This window comes from Nicotiana attenuata, chromosome 10, assembly GCF_001879085.1.
Source record: "Nicotiana attenuata strain UT chromosome 10, NIATTr2, whole genome shotgun sequence".
Lineage (NCBI taxonomy): Eukaryota > Viridiplantae > Streptophyta > Magnoliopsida > Solanales > Solanaceae > Nicotiana > Nicotiana attenuata.
This window is the reverse complement of record NC_031998.1, coordinates 10,220,248-10,237,394: the sequence shown is the minus strand read 5'-3', so window position 1 is coordinate 10,237,394 and position 17,147 is coordinate 10,220,248. Positions and strand designations below refer to the sequence as shown.

The 17,147-nt window shown below is 39.1% G+C and overlaps 1 protein-coding gene across 1 annotated transcript; it reads left to right on the top strand.

Moving 5' to 3' along the window:
- Nucleotides 7,347–9,985, top strand: LOC109232990 (secoisolariciresinol dehydrogenase-like). The gene is made up of 3 exons (XM_019398701.1): nt 7,347–7,494; nt 7,627–7,967; nt 8,815–9,985. The coding sequence occupies exons 1-3, from the start codon at nt 7,472–7,474 to the stop codon at nt 9,240–9,242; spliced, it is 792 nt and encodes a 263-aa protein (XP_019254246.1). The 5' UTR covers nt 7,347–7,471; the 3' UTR covers nt 9,243–9,985.

The following is a 17,147-nucleotide window of genomic DNA, read 5'->3' as shown; positions in this document are numbered from 1 at the left end:
CATACAGGAATTATAAATGCGTTCTTGTTGATTCTAAATCCATAGACATATAGGCGTTAGGTTAGCTTGAATAGGCGAGTAAGAACTCGACAGATTCTTATGAGCAATATTAACCCTGTCAACCAATAGACTCGATAAATTAGTTAGTCAATTCAATTGAAGAATACAATAGGAATGTTAGATAGCCCATAATCCTATATCGTTTTCATTACATTGATATCATAAAAATCTGCTCTTCCTCTGTTTAAAGTTCATTATTTATATTTCTTTATTGTAATTAGTTTAGAATCAAATACTTCTAGGTTTAATTCTTGTTTTGATAATCAGGATAGTCTAATTTAGTTAATGGTTAATCACAAGTCCTCGTGGGATCGACATCCGACTTTTAGTCACTTTATTACTTGACGACCGCGTATACTTGCGTGTGCGTTTGGCCGCAACAAGTTTTTGGCGCCGTTGCCGGGGACTTAGAAATTAACTATTTTTCCAAATTAGACTTTTACTTTTATCTTTACAAGTTTTTTTTCTTCTCTTTTTGTAAATATTTGTAATTTTATAATTATTTGACTTTTCTCCTAGTGTGTTTCTAGTTCTCTCAACATGACATCTGGGAGGTCTGAATTTGAATATGGGAGTAAGGGTTGGTATTGGGACGTATATTCTCGATTAGGCAAATACGCGGAACGACGTTGTCTTCTGACAACGTTGGTGAATGATTGGTCTAAGGAGAGAGATGAACTTGCACATAATATTGATAATTTTTGCTTGGATGTACATAACTTAGATGCAGATTTGAGCACAAAGGTTGATGCGTGTAACGCCCAACAAATTAATAATGAGTTGTGTGAAGCTGAAAAAAATCTTCTAGACCAAATTGAAGAGCTAAAACGAGAATACCAATCACTAGACCATGTTTTTCTTAAGGATGCCAATATTGAGAAGAGTGATCTAGAGTCATATGAGGGAGTAGATAACATTACCTTGGGAGACTTGAGTGTGTGTATATATGGGGATGTAAATTGTAGTAAAATTCATGAGTTAGGGCGCATTAGACCTCATTCCAATCCTTTTTCCACATTGTGTTTAGATAGCGAGATACTAATCAAGCCATCTGAGCCTATAGAGGAGTCAAAAGGTGAGGATGAGAGTGCCTATATTTTTGAATTTGTTGTGCCAGAAAGCAAAAATTATATTCCCCATCTAAAGGCTAAGAAGTGCAGAGTGAAAAAATTATTACTTGGCCTTGTTATCATTGTAGCCCCACCACTGGAGCATAGCCGCAGACTGGATGCCATGTTAGGGGTACAATTCATAAGTTCAAGGTGGAGGAAAAAGTGGTTCACGTCGTGCCACGACGTTAAATTAGACGCTTGTTGGGAGGCAACCCAACTTTACTGCTTCTTTTATTTTTGATTTTTTTTTCTGATTGTATTATTTTTGTAGTGTTGTTTTATTTTGTAGGATTTGAGCATAGAAGAAAAGCCATAGGAAGTGTGCAAAAGTGAGCCATGTGGTTGGAACTAAGTGTGGGGTGCCCGCACAAAGGATCATAGCTCGGAATCACTCCTACAAGGAATAAAACACACCATTAGTGCAAAACACTAGCGATTAACGCTCAAACTCAATTAAAATGTAGTAAATTAGAATGTAATAATCGATTAAAATACGTAATTATAGCCTATCATCAACACCCCACACTTAAACGTTGCTCTTCCTCGAGTCAACCAAAAATTTACTCTATCTATGAGCACTTAACATATTCGAAGCACACTACACCAATGATTATGGTTGATAGCAACAATTAAACTCTAGCATATGAAATCATCATACACTTCCCTTTACTTATGTCATTCTTCAAAAATATTCAAACAAAGACAATATGCTCACAACATTCCTAGCCTAAAAAACCGACTCAATGTCATAATGCACTCATGGCTTGAACACCTAACATCCTAGAGAAGTCTAATAATGTTACCTACCCTTCGTGAAACCATGTGCCCTCAGAACCAAAGCAAAGAAAGTAAAATCAATCCACACATTCGAATCTCATGCTCACATATATCAAAGAAAATCGCTCACCCTCACAAAAGAAGTCACATGCATGTAATTGGTACCATAGGCTTGCCCTTAATGTAAATCTCTACTAATGTAGGCTCGCTCGATCTAAAATCAATTAGGTCTTTTTAATGGTTGTAATGTGGGCTAAGGGACGGGTAGGATATATTTAGGAATAGTGACTAACCCTCGTAAGCACTTTAACACATCACATAATCAACTTTAAGCGCAAATTCTTCAACACCACTTCAATTTTACAAATAATATCACCCCAAAAATGCTCCCTTCTTCTTTAAGCACTACATTAATTCATACCCACTAGCAAACAAGACAACAATTTATTCATCTCTATTTTTCTTTTTCTTTTTTTTTTTCCAGATTATTCTTTTTTTTTTCAATTTCCGCTAGTGCTGTATTATTTTAAAAAACTAGTGCACCTTTCTTCCTTTTATTGGTTCCACTCAAAAGCCACCCCACACTTCGTTCCTTCTTACTTCTTTTAGCGTTCAACTCACAATTAAAGTGCTTTAAGAGGAAAATGGATCAAAACAATGTCAATTAAGAATAAAAAGGGTATAGGCTTGCAATGTGGGTGCCAAATAAAAGTCTATAGGCTCAAAAGGGTTGACTAGGGATAAATTTTATTTGTGGTAAGCAATTAAGCTCAAAAAGATCAAAGGAAGCCTAAAATTATTTTCAAACCGAGCATCACCTAAAATTTCGCTTCGACTCACAAACCGGGCAAGTTCTAGACACAAGTACAATACATAGACTACACAAAAACCTCACCACACATGGCACATGACTCACTAAGGACGATCCCATTCCGACTCTCAAACAAATGCAAGTATTCACGGAGTCACGAGATATTAAGCATTAAGCACAAAGTGAACATAAGTCAAGAAAATGAGACATAGGCGCCACAAAACATGCTATCCAAGTAAGCAAGGCATCATCAATAAATTCAAATCATAGGGAAGATACTACACATGCCAAAGCCTAAATATGCTACTATCAAACAAGTCAAGGGCGCCTAGATTCATCATTCTTCCTCCATTTATTCCCTAAATTCTAATATACTCTAAAAAAAATTAAAAAATAAAAAAGAAAAAACTACTACCCGGTTCAAACTACATCCCATGGAAAAGAACCTAGGCACAAAGAAAAACCCCAGGGGATTATTACTACCTAAAAGAAACTAAAAGACATATTTTTGGATTTTTGTTTAGACTTTAATCCCTCAAGAAAACCGTCTAGGAGATCCATCGTCGGGAAAAGTCTAATTTTTCGACCTTTTTCAATTTTTTTTAATTTTCCGCATTAAAAAAAAAATTAATCTACTAAAATACTACACAACTATGAAGAAAAAAAAATAAGAAGCTAAAATACTAAAAAGCTAATTATCCAAAGGAATTCTCCCACCCCACACTTAAAAGGGTGCAATGTCCCCAATGCACAAATAAAGCAAAAATAACAAGGGTGGACAAGAAACTCCCTGAAAGGCCAAAGGCCGAAGCACTAGCAGCTCATGGGGTACTCAGACTTCTCCCAGATATGATCCTTTGTGCGGGCACCCCACACTTAGTTCCAACCACATGGCTCACTTTTGCACACTTCCTATGGCTTTTCTTCTATGCTCAAATCCTACAAAATAAAACAACACTACAAAAATAATACAATAAGAAAAAAAATCAAAAATAAAAGAAGCAGTAAAGTTGGGTTGCCTCCCAACAAGCGCCTAATTTAACGTCGCGGCACGACGTGAACCACTTTTTCCTCCACCTTGAACTTATGAATTGTACCCCTAACATGGCATTCAGTTTGCGGCTATGCTCCAGTGGTGGGGCTACAATGATAACAAGGCCAAGTAATAATTTTTTCACTCTGCACTTCTTGGCCTTTAGATGGGGAAGATGACACGCATTTTCACCCTGTTCCGCTTAGAATTTGGAAAAACGTAAAAGATAAAAGTTGTAGCCCTTTGAGTTAGCTTTCCAACCATATATTGTGAAGCCCAAATGGAATTCTGAGCAAAATGTTATATCTATTTTACTAGACAGTGCACAATATGCCTACTGGAATCTTCGTTCGCTCTAACTATCATCCGTTGACCCCCAAACACGATCCCGGCTTAATTTCTTAAACTTTTACTCAAACTTTAAAGCTCCAGATCACTCGAATTCATTCCATAACATCTACATAGCTCGGAATCACTCCTACAAGGCATAAAACACACCATTAGTGCAAAACACTAGCGATTAAAGCTCAAACTCAATTAAAGTGCAGTAAATTAGAATGTAATAAACGACTAAAATACGTAATTATAGCCTATCATCACATGTTTAGGTAGATCCCTATTTTCCTTGATTGTGCTTAGTCTAAACTGTATAATTCGATACTGTAACTGAGCTGCATATTTACTTTGAGACTACAGACATATTACGGGAGATCCCCCAGCATTGCGTATTTACTTTGGGACTACGGACGTATTCCGGGAGATCCCCCTGTCATTCATATTTACTTTGGGACTACGGACGTATTACAGGAGATCCCCCAGCACACATATTTATTTTGGGACTACGGACGTATTCTGGAAGATCCCCCTGTACTACATAATTATTTCAGAACTACGGGACGGTATCCCTGGAGATTCCTTGTTGTGTTTTCTTGTTCTGAGCCGTGGGCTCCCTTGATTGTTAAATTCTGTGATCTTCTTTAACTGCTTTACTGTAGAATATATTTATATCTCTTATTTCTCAATTCATTATATTTACACCGGTAGGGCCCTGACCTGACCTCGTCACTACTCAACCGAGGTTAGGCTTGGCACTTACTGGGTACCATTGTGGTGTACTCATGCCCCTTTCCTGCATATATTTTTCGTGTGCAGGTCCAGGTACGAGCTATCAGCCTCGGATTTAGTGCGCGCTTGCAGATTCAGGAGACTTCAAGGTACCTCTGCTCGCGTACGTAGAGATTTTCCTTGTCTTCTTCAGACCCTTTCATATAGAGCTCTATAGACTTATCGAATGCTTGTGACTAGCGACATTCTGGGTTTTGGGAGTAATGTATTGTATATGAGCCGAGTGGCACTATCCTTGCTTGTTAAATCATTATGTTGGCTCTATTGTTATGTTTCTTTTATTTTTCCGCAATAATAAACTTACCTAGTCGTAAAGATTAGGTGTTGTCACGACACCTTTTGGAGAGGTAAAATAGGTCGTGATAATATTTTGGTAACTAATTTTTTTTCCACACATTTCGATCACTCTAGTAAAAAATTCCAGACTCTAGAAAAGCACATTCTCACATCGCCAACTACTACTTGAAAAGACCATTCTCACATCGCCAACTAACTCTGAGTGCGTCACTCCATATTCAAAGAGTAATTGTTGTCTGCTCCCTATATTTCAAAGTGTTTAGTAGTCCCCGTTTCAAATTAGATGAGTTACTTTCCTTTTTAGTTTGTTGTTCCAAAATAAATTACACATTTTTAAATTTGAAAATAATTCAACTTTAAACTCTTTATTTTATTCATTTTACCCTTGATGAGAAACTTTTATAACCAAAAAAATGTCATGACCCACAAAGTTTTTAACCCTTAAACTCTTAAGACCACAAGTTTCAAAAGCCATCTTTTTTTCCTTAAACTTCTTGTGCAGTCAAACTACCTCATCTAAATTGAAACGGAGAGAGTACTATTTTATTGTTAGTCTATTCCAAAAAGATTGGCACCTTTCAATATTTCCTTAATAGAAAGTTTTTTAGCCACACACATGTTATGACAGATTTAAGACCACAAGTTTTAAAAGTTTTAGAACCACACAAATGTTATGGCTTATTTAAGACCGCATATCTTAAAAGTCTTCCCTTCTTTGTTAAAATTTATGCCAAGTCAAAATAAGACAATCCTTTTAAAACGAATGGAGTATAAGTTTAGAATCTTTCATATTGTTTAAATCCCTACATAACAAGGATTTGTCTGCATTTGGGTTGGTTGGTTTTGGGAGTAACTGGAATAAGATATAAATATTGAATAGTTTAGAATCTATTTATACTTGATCACTTTTATTCCTGTTAGAAATTTACTTCTCAGTTCTTTTTAATTCCGTTTCATATAACTATAATTCATATAACTCATCAACCTTGCTTGGTATTGAGGCATAGTCATTATTATCATTATTTTTAACTATACAATCGAATTGCTAAAAGATGATTTGTGATACAACTTAATATTGTTATCAAAACCATGTATTTATCTTCTTTCTTTGCTTATTATTTTGTCGTGTATTGTTTATTACAAGTCTGACCCAATCTTTGGAGTTGTTGATCACCTCATATTTATAGTAAAAAATATATACCCACATATTTAATCAACCGTTTTCTCTGTCCTGGTTTTGTATGTTTATAATGGTAGAAAAGTAAAACAAAAAATTAACATAATATAAAAGTTTAAGAAAGGTTTCACCATGTCATTTTAAGGGTTAGAATTTAGAGAAAATAAAATCATAATAGTTCTTTCAACGAACTAAAAGTAGCATCCTGATATACTAAAATCACATGTGAGTGAGAAAAATAAAAAATGAACTTACATATAAGATATTTTCCAACTGTTAGTTGTCACATAAACATATATAATGATTATTTGTTCAATTATGCACTTTTTCTGCTTCATGTTAATATGCAATGCCTATGTTATCCAACTTTGTATTTTTTTTCATTTCTTCAATAGATTCAATGACTATTGTTTTCAAGTATATATTTTTTCTTTTTTCGCCAAATTTATAAATAAGTTTTTTTTTTAAAAAGTGGCGGGAAGCCTAGAATTCTATTTTAGCCAAAATAGAGTACCAACAGTGTATTTCTTCTTTATATGCAATGACTATTGTGTATTTTTTTTTTGGGGGGGGGGGGGGGATCAAATTTGTAAAAAAATTACTTGGAACTCACTTCTTTTTGGCCAAATGAAAAAAATTTAGCCCAAATAATGGAGTTTCAGCCAAGTGTTTTGCAAATTTTGACTCGAAAAAGATGATCTAAAATATTGGTCAATTTGAAAAAGTACAATATATATATATATATATATATATATGCCCGGTGGATAGAAAAGGAGGAAACTAATAATTCTTTAGGTATTCTAGTCAATAAGAATTATTACAAAGAGGAACCGCTCTAGCTGTGAAAGTCTCCCAACAGTACTCATTCAAAGCATTTAAAAAATAGATCACTTTATCCATCACGCCTAATAATATTGTCGTCATTCAGAAGGTATTTTTTATACTTTAAAGTAATGCCCTTTTAAGAACTTGCGGGGAATCATACATGTTAGGACAATTTCTATATAAGAGGATGCTATAGAAGGATTATCACAGTTTGTGAAATCATTTTCAGTTACGTTTCAAGTCTGACATATTCCATGGCTTCAAATTTTGCTAGAAGGTAAGTCGTCCATCATTTGGACATAATTTGGTTAAAGTTTGAAAAAAAATGAAGTTTTTTTAAATTGAAATTGAAAAAGAATATTTGAAAGCTAATTTTTATTTGACGTGCATCAATTGTTATTTATTTTAGGCTCGAAGGTAAGGTTGCAGTCATAACAGGTGCTGCTAGTGGCATCGGTGAAGCGGCTGCGAGACTCTTCTCAAGACATGGAGCCAAAGTGGTGATTGCAGACATTCAAGACGAGTTGGCTCAAAAAGTTTGCAAAGATTCGGATCAAACATCGACCACATGTGTGCATTGTGACATTACAAAAGAGGAAGACCTGGAAAATGCCGTGAACACTGCTGTAGACAAGTATGGCAAGCTAGACATCATGTACAACAATGCTGGTATAGTTGGAATAATCAAATCCAACATTCTTGATGATGAAAAATCTGAATTCGAAAAAGTTACTAGTGTTAACCTCGTAGGTACGGCATAACTGTACTTTTTTATAGTTGGTAAATTTTGATTTTGGTCCTTGTGATTTATCAATAAGCATATTTATTGATTTCTTTATCGACGAGCATATTTAACTCGATAGGAGGGTGTACAACTCGAGAATTAAGGTATAGAAGACTAATAGACAATCGAGCGTCTTTCTTTCCCTTACCCACTATATCTATATTATTCGTATATCTTCTTTTTTGCTTAGATTTTTATTTCCGCGGGTTGTTTCTTGTGCTTCGATTATCTTATTGTTTTTATTGCTTCTTTCATGGCTTCTCCACTACCTTATTTCTTTTCATGGCTATAATTATGCTTGTCTTGAGCCGAGGGTATATCGGTAGCAGCCTCTCTATTATTACTACTGGTTGTTTCTTGTGCTTCGGTTATTTTATTATCTGGTTGTTGTTCCTGCTTCTTTTCATGGCTTCTGCACTACCATATTTCTTTTCATTACTGTTGTGGTTATGCTTGTCTTTAGCCGAGGTCTATCGCAAATAGTTTCTCTGTCTTTACAAGATAGTGGTAAGGTCTGCGTCTCAGACCTACTTATGAGATTACACTGGGTTTATTGTTGTTGTTGTTACGTAGGAAATCTGTTATATTAGATTATTTTTCAGAACTATATTACCCCCAAATATATAGAATAATTTTACAAATTTAACATAAAACTATGCTTAATTGAGTGACTTTAACACTTAATAATAAGTTAAATTTTGTAAAGATTCACAAAGACAAAGATAAAAAATGCATCTTGAAGGTTGAAAGTGCTTAATCAACTAGAATTCGTCAGCATGTGTAAAGACTAAAAGTGAAAATTTCCCATTGCAGGTACATTTCTTGGAACTAAACAAGCAGCACGAGTAATGATTCCTAATGGCCGAGGTAGCATAATTACCACTGCAAGTATTACTGCAACCATAGGTGGTTGTTGTTCTCATGCCTATACATGTTCAAAACATGGTGTGTTAGGACTCACTAGGAATGCTGCAGTGGATTTAGGACGTTATGGAATTCGTGTGAACTGTGTATCACCATACTTTGTTCTCACACCATTAGCTTTGGATTACTTAAAGATGAATGGTAAGAAAGCCTCTGATGTGTATTCAACATTGATTGGTGCTACACTTACTCCGAATGATGTGGCTGAAACAGCTCTTTTCCTCGCAAGTGATGAGTCTAAGTATGTGAGTGGCCAGAATTTTATTGTTGATGGAGGATTCACTTCTGAGAATCCAGGTTTATCAATATTCAAGTAATTTACCAATTGGTAGTTAGTTACTTGTGGAGTTGTGGCATATGGTATTGTTACTTGCAAGCAAAAGTCTTGTTTTACTTGTTTTCATTGGATGTGAGTCCAAATTTCGTACGAGAGCTAGTAATATTGGTTTTTCTTTTTCACTACTATCATTATCGTTGTATAGGTGATCGCTCTTAATGAACTAGTATCAAATAAGAACTCGTGCCAAAGTCACATCTAGTACCATTGGTAATGCTGAATACCAATTGTTTAAGATTAGTCAATGAATTGTTTTAATGATACCTTCTGCAATTCCCATTCTCCTCAAGACAGAAGTCACGAAGGTCCATGATATTGTATGGGTCGAAATTCGCCCTATAATATTTAAAATAAGATAATACTAAGGAAAGGATTCTCGAGCCGTCGTTAGTCGGGGTGGATCAGGAAGTAGCAAGGCTCATAGCCAAAGAGTCGACGTGAGCTGCGGTCGAGATGTCAATCATGGTCGAGGTCGAGCACCGTCGATGAAGCTGTAACGGCTAATTTTTGAAACAAGATATTAAAGGAAACACTCTGTGAGCATTGGATATTCTCTGTACTTGTACTATTGGGGTTTACTAGGAATATGTCTCGTATAAATAGAAAAAGAGACAATGATGTGGGGCATGTGATTTTTATTTGTAAGAACACACTTTGACAAGAAAGATTCTCTCTCTTTTACTAAGATACAAATATCACTTTTTCACCAAGGATTCTGGTCGATATTATTCTATGTTTTTCCATCAGATCCAAGGATAATTCAAAAATTCAAGGTTTATCTGTCACTCATCATTGTCAAGAGGAACAATCATCTAGTGCATCCTTTATTGGGTGAATCATTCCTCCCATTTACTCAAGTGCCATTTATTGTTATTTATTGCTATTAAATGCTATCTTATTACTCATGCTTTTTGGAATAGTTATTACATACCAATATCAACGTTCAGCCAAATCTATCTGACGTTTGTCATTTTCTCGAAAGCTACATCTAGAAATATTATCGTTAACTAAGTTTAACCCATAATCATATAAATTTAATAATTTGAACCAAGATTCATATATTTGGTTCAAACAATTTGGTGCCGTCTCTAGGGATTTCCTAGTTAGATTTTTAGTTTCTTCAAGATCTACAACTAACACGAGTCACTAACGTCGCAAAAAACAAGATCTCCTTTTTTTATGTACACAAATCCCAACATGGCAGGTAACCAAGAAGGAAGGACCAACCTCATGAACGTCATCAACGAAAGCTGCAAAACGGAAGACGAAGGCGCGACGCCCAGTGCTTCCCCCAGGCGAGATGGTTCACCTCCCCCTCACTGCAGCATCACAAAGTCTCGTGGTAAGGGAACATCCACATCTGTGGGAGAAGAGATGCCCCCAGCTATAAAAAAGCTCCTCGAAGTGTGGCTAACTGACACGCTAGTCAGCGTACTCAACAGGCCCACTCGAGACACGACTACAGAAAATGCAAGGACTTGCATGATACAACAAGCGAACGAGCAGTGCAACCAGCCTTTTGCTCCAACGACAGGTATTACTCACAATGTCATTGTTAGTGCAGGTGACAACACCCTTGCAGCCATTTGAAAAGGATGGAAGGAAGAGAGAACGAAAACAAGGCACTCCGAGACCAAATGAAAGAACACCAAGAAAGGGTCTATAAAATACCGGGCCCCCCTAATCTGTTACCAAAGAGGGATGCAGGACGGTTCGCCAAACAGTCGTATAATGATGACACCGCCCCACATGCTATACCAAAAACCGTTAAAATGCTGCCTTACCTCAGAATATATGATGGCACAACCGACCCCGAAGATCATGTGACTTATTACGTTACCACCGTAAAAAGCAACGACCTCGCCAAAGAACACCTGTCTTCCATCCTGCTGAAGAAGTTCGGCGAGACCCTCACGGGAGAGGCAATAACCTGGTATTCGCAACTGCCAGCATGCTCCATAGAAACCTTTTAAGAAATGGCTGATAAGTTCGTAACGGCCTACGCCGGAGCCAAGAAAGCAGAGGCAAGAGTGAAAGACATATTTGCTATTAAACAATCTCTGGGAGAGAGACTGAGGGACTTCCTCGCCCGGTTCAACCGAGTAAGGATGACTTTGTCGAACGTATGCGAAGGGATGGCGGTCGCAGCTTTTCAGAACGCGCTGAGTAGGAATGGTTCGAGAGCAACTAGGAAACTATTGAGTCGGTTGAGCAACTAGGAAACTATATATGCATATAGGAGAAAGCCATTTGGTTTGTGCAACGCTCCTGCCACGTTTCAGCGTTGCATGTCAGCAATTTTTTCTGACATGACTGAAAAATTTCTTGAAATTTTCATGGATGATTTTACACTCTTCGGCAAGGGTTTTGAGGATTGTCTTCACCATTTAACCTTAGTTCTTAAGAGATGTGAAGAGACAAACTTAATTCTTAATTGGGAAAAATGTCATTTTATGGTTACAGAGGGAATTGTTTTAGGACATAAAATCAGTTCTAAAGGGATAGAAGTTGATAAGGCTAAAATTAATCTTATAGCAGGATTACCCCCTCCCACAACTATTAAAGGCATTAGAAGCTTTCTAGGTCATGCAGGGTTTTACAGACGGTTCATAAAAGATTTTTCAAAGATTTCAAAACCACTGACTAACCTTTTAATGAAAGATGTTAAGTTTGAATTTTCAGGTGAATGTATGAAAGCCTTAACACCCTTAAAGAAAAATTATCAACTGCCCCTATAGTTGTGTCCCCTGATTGGAACCAACCTTTTGAGGTCATGTGTGATGCTAGTGATACAGCAGTTGGAGCTGTTTTAGGCCAGAGAAAAGATAAGATTTTTCGTCCAATTTACTATGCCAGCAGGACAATGAATAAGGCTCAACTAAATTATGCCACGACTGAAAAAGAACTACTAGCAGTGGTATTTGCATTTGATAAGTTTCGCTCCTATCTGATAGGAACCAAGGTCACTGTTTTTACTGATCATGCGGCTCTAAAATACCTCTTAGCAAAAAAAGATGCGCGACCTAGATTGTTAAGATGGATTTTACTTCTCCAAGAATTTGAGCTCAAAATAAAAGATAAAAAGGGAACAGAGAATCAGGTAGCTGACCATTTGTCTAGATTAGAGAACCCCCCCACTTGAGTTATGTGATATAAAGAAGAGTTTCCTGATGAACATATTTTTTCTATCAACTCAGTTGTGACTCAACCACCCTGGTTTGCATATATTGCAAATTACTTGGTTGGAAAATGGACACCCCAAATCTCACTTACCAACAGAGGAAAAAGTTGATATCTGATGCTAAATACTATTTGTGGGATGACCCTTACTTGTTTAAAATTTGTGCAGATAATATTATCAGAAGATGTGTACCAGAAGAAGAAATGACCAAAATTTTGTATCATTGTTACGATGGAGCAGTTGGAGGACACTATGCAGCAAATCGAACTGCCTTTAAAGTTCTAGAGGTTGGATTTTTCTGGCTAACACTTTTTATGGAGGCTCGTGCCTACGTTGCACAGTGTGACAGGTGTCAAAGAACAGGAAATATCACTAAGAGAGATGAGATGCCATTGCAATCAATACAGGTATGTGAAATATTTGATGTTTGGGGGATACATATATCCTTGTGGCTGTGGATTATGTTTCAAGATGGGTTGAAGCCATCCCAACAAGGAAAAATGATGCTCAAACTGTGTGCAATTTTCTTAAGAAAAATATTTTTACCAGGTTTGGTACACCACGAGTTATCATTAGCGATCAAGAGTCTCATTTCATGAATAGACAATTTTTAGCATTATTGTCAAAATATGGTGTGATTCACAAAAAAGGAGCACCATATCATGCTCAAACACAAGGGCAAGTTGAGGTTTCTAACCGCGAATTAAAAAGAATACTTGAAAAAATGGTTGGAATCTCAAAAAAAGACTGGGCTTCAAAATTAGATGACACACTGTGGGCATATCGAACGGCGTTTAAAACACCAATTGGTACGTCTCCATATCGATTAGTCTTCAGAAAAGCTTGTCATCTTCCAGTTGAATTAGAACACAAAGCTTTTTGGGCATTGAAAGCATTGAACTTTGAATTAACCTCTGCTGGTAATGTAATGACCCGACCGGTCGTTTTGCATTTTTGAACCCCGTTCCCTTAAATAAGACTTTCTGCACTTGCTTTAGCTAATTTATGACTTGCGGGGACGGGTGGTTCGGAAGTTAGAAGAGTTTTGAGCAAGAATAAGTCTAGTTGCTTCTTTAAGTTTCTTTAAAAAGGTCAAGTTTGACTTCGGTCAACATTTTGAGAAAACGGACCCGGAATAATGATTTGATAATTTCTGAGGGTCCGTGGGAAAATATGGGACCTGGGCGTATGCCCGGAATCGAATTCCGAGGTCCCTAGCCCGAGTAATGAATTTTTATGTGAAATTGTTAAGTTAAAGTTTCAAAGGTTTAAATAAACTAAGAAATTATTGTTTTCATAGTTATCGGGTTCGGATTTCGATTTCGAAACTTGGTACAAGTCCGAAATATCATTTAAGACTTACCCGTAAAATTTGGTGTCAATCCGAGTAGTTTAAGGGCGTTTTGACCCGTTGGAGGAGAATTAAGAACTTGAAGTTCAATGATTTGATTCATTTGGTTTTGGGGTTGATTCCTCGATTTAACGTCATTTTGAGTGTTTCGAGGGTTCGAGTAGGTCCGCCTCGTGATTTCAGACTTGTCGATATGTTCGGGCGGGGCACAGGAGCCCCGAGCATCAAACGAGCGAGGCTCGAGTGAAGTTAGAATTTGGAAAATGACTGAAGCTTGCTGCTTCTGTCATAACCGCATCTGCGGTTCTTGGACCGCAGAAGCGGGACCGCAGATGCGGTCATTAGATCGCAGAAGAGGAGAACGAGCATGCCAGGGGAAACCGCAAAAGCGGTCCAGGGACCGCAGAAGCGGTTCCGCCTATGCGGCCCCCAGACCGCAGAAGCGGTCGAGCCCCAAACTCCCAAAACGNGAATATTTCTTGTTTTAAATTGCCAATATGATCATTTATGATTCGCTAGAGACTTGAGGAAATGAAAAGTGAACTTATGAGTTTGTTGAGTCTTGGTAGGAATTCCCTTTTATGTAATTGAGCCTATGTGCTTTCCTGATATTTTCTTGATGATTATGGACCGGGCCGATCGCCTCGGTGAGAATAGATGCATCTATGGTTCGTGCCGTTCGACCCTCGGTAGTGCACAATTTATTTTCTGTTGGAGCGGGCCGTCGACCTCGGCATGATTGTGCATGATTTATATGCTTACGTTTAGATATGACATGATCACTTGTTTAATATGAAAAAAGGAAGAAACTGGTAGTTTAATTATGTCAAGAACATGAATATGAGTCTTCTCTTAAACTTGTGTTATTGGAAATTCTTCATGCTGTATATCTTACTTTATTATTATATTATCTTGACCTTAGTAAGTATCAAGTCGACCTCTCGTCTCTACTTCTTCGAGATTAGACGGGATACTTACTGAGTACATGTGGTTTATGTACTCATACTACGCTTCTGTACTTAAATGTACAGGATTTGAGGCAGGTGGATCTGGACATCATCCTGGTGCGCATCAGTGAGCACGCTTGGGGACTTCTATGGTGAGCTGCTTCTCTTTCATGCCGATCCGCAGCCGAAGAAGTCCTTTCTTGTACTTTTTTTGTTTTTGTCTATCCTGATTCACACAGTAGGATAGTATATTTTTATTTTGTGTATATTCTACTAGTCGCCCGTAGCTTGTGACACCAGGTTCTGGCATACACAGTAGTAGACATTTTTTTTGGGGTTGTATCGCTATTTTAGCATTTTATGATCTTTACTGGTCTTATCTTTAAATTCGAAAATCTAGTATAACTGTCTTTGGCTAAAGTAAAATGAGAACTTAATCACATTCCGCATCGGGTGGCCTGACAATGGTGTGAGGCGCCATCATGACCTATTATGGAAAATGGGTCGTGACAACATGGTATTAGAGCACTAGGTTCACGTAGGTCTCACAAGTTATGGGAAAACCTAATAGAGTCTTGTGGATCGGTACGGAGACGTCTGTATTTATCTTCGAGAGGCTATAGGGTGTTAGGAAAGACTACTCTTTATTCATTTTCCATCGTGCAGTGGTCAGTGTGTTAAATTTCCTCTTCTATTCTCTCACAGATGGTGAGGACTCGTACCGCCGACGTTCCGGACCTGGGAGGAGCTGCTCCCCCCGTTGTTAGAGGCCGAGGTAGAGGTCGGGGGAGGGCACCGGCCCGTGGTAGGGGACGAGGGCGTCCCAGAGCTATTCTAGTTGCACCACCAGCAGACCCTGCGAGGGATCCCATTATTGAGGAGCAGGGCGAGACGCCCGCAGCTGTGCCTACTCCGGTGGATTTCATGACTGCGCCGGGATTTCAGGAGGTCATGGGCCGTATGCTTCGATTCATGGACACTATGACTCAGGCTGGTTTATTTCCAGTAGATCCAGCTACCTCACAGACAGGAGGAGGAGCACAGACCCCTACCGCACAGGCTCCAGGTCATACAGCCGTAGTTTATCATACTCCGGGTGCACTACTCGCGGAGGGGGTTCAGCCAGTTGCTGCAGCGGCACCCCAGCCCAGGCCAGCTGTGGACCGCGATCCGCAGAAGTTGTTAGACAGATGGACCAGGTTGCACCCTCAAGTCTTCGGGGGAGAGCGTCATGAGGATGCCCCGGATTTCATTGACAGGTGCAGGGATAGACTGCACAACATGAGGATATTGGAGTCGCATGGAGTCGACTTCACTACTTTTCAGCTGGAGGGCAGGGCCCGTAGATGGTGGCAGTCTTATTTACTTAGCAGGCCAGCAGGCGCTCCTCCCCTCACTTGGGGTCAGTTCACTCAGTTGTCCCTTGAATGGTACATTCCACCCTCTGAGAGGGAAGAGCTGCGTCATCAGTTTGAGTATCTGGAGCAGGGTCATATGTCAGTGACCGACTATGAGGCGAGGTTCTCTGAGTTGTCTCGCCATGCACTCATGATACTCCCCACAGAGGTAGAGAGAGTACGAAGGTTTGTTGCGGGGTTACATCCCACTATCCGGTCGGGTATGGATCGTGAGGTTGAGATGGGCACTAGATATCAGCTAGAACTTGAGATTGCCCGCAGGATTGAGGGTTACCGTTTGAGGGGTAGAGAGCAGATGCAACAGGATAAGAGGGCCAGATTCTCAGGAGAGTTCAGGGGTTCCCCAGCCAGGGGCAGAGGTCACTTTGGGAGGGGTCAGCCCAGTAGGCCCCCGGTTCCAGCACCACCACCGGCTCGGTGTACTCCAGCGCGCTCCTATTTCAGCGCCATGCCAGAGAGTTCTTATCGCCCGCCAGCTATTCAGGGTTCATCCAGTGGGTATTCAGGTCCTCCGGAGTCTTCCGGTTCTTATTTCAGTGCTATGTCAGAGAGTTCTTACCGCCCGCCGGCTATTCAGGCTTCTTCTAGTGGGCCTTCTTGAATTCAGGGTCAGCCATCCGGACAACAGGCCGCCGCACCACATTGTTTTGAGTGCTGGGATGCAGGCCACATTAGGAGATACTGCCCCAGGCTTAGGGGCAAGGCAGTACAACAGGGGCAGCAACCCATGACTCCAGCACCAGCGGCCCAGCCGCCTAGAGGTGGAGAGCAGACTGGTAGAGGCCATTCCAGGGGTAGAGGCCAGACGGGAAGAGGTCAGCCAGCTACTACTCAGTCAGTTGGGGGCCAGACAGCCGGTGCTCCAGCTAGATTCTACACTCTTCCAGCCAGGCCAGATGTATTGGCCTCAGATGCCGTCATCACAGGTATTATTTCCGTCAGCGGTAGAGATGCATCGGTGTTATTTGATCCAGGGTCTACTTATTCA

What these genes read in the sequence shown, in the direction of transcription:
- LOC109232990 (XM_019398701.1), top strand. Translation starts at nt 7,472, where the DNA reads ATGGCTTCAAATTTTGCTAGAAG. An exon ending in GCTTCAAATTTTGCTAGAAG is followed by an intron (nt 7,495 to 7,626) that starts GTAAGTCGTCCA and finishes TATTTATTTTAG; the next exon opens with GCTCGAAGGTAAGGTTGCAG. An exon ending in TACTAGTGTTAACCTCGTAG is followed by an intron (nt 7,968 to 8,814) that starts GTACGGCATAAC and finishes TTCCCATTGCAG; the next exon opens with GTACATTTCTTGGAACTAAA.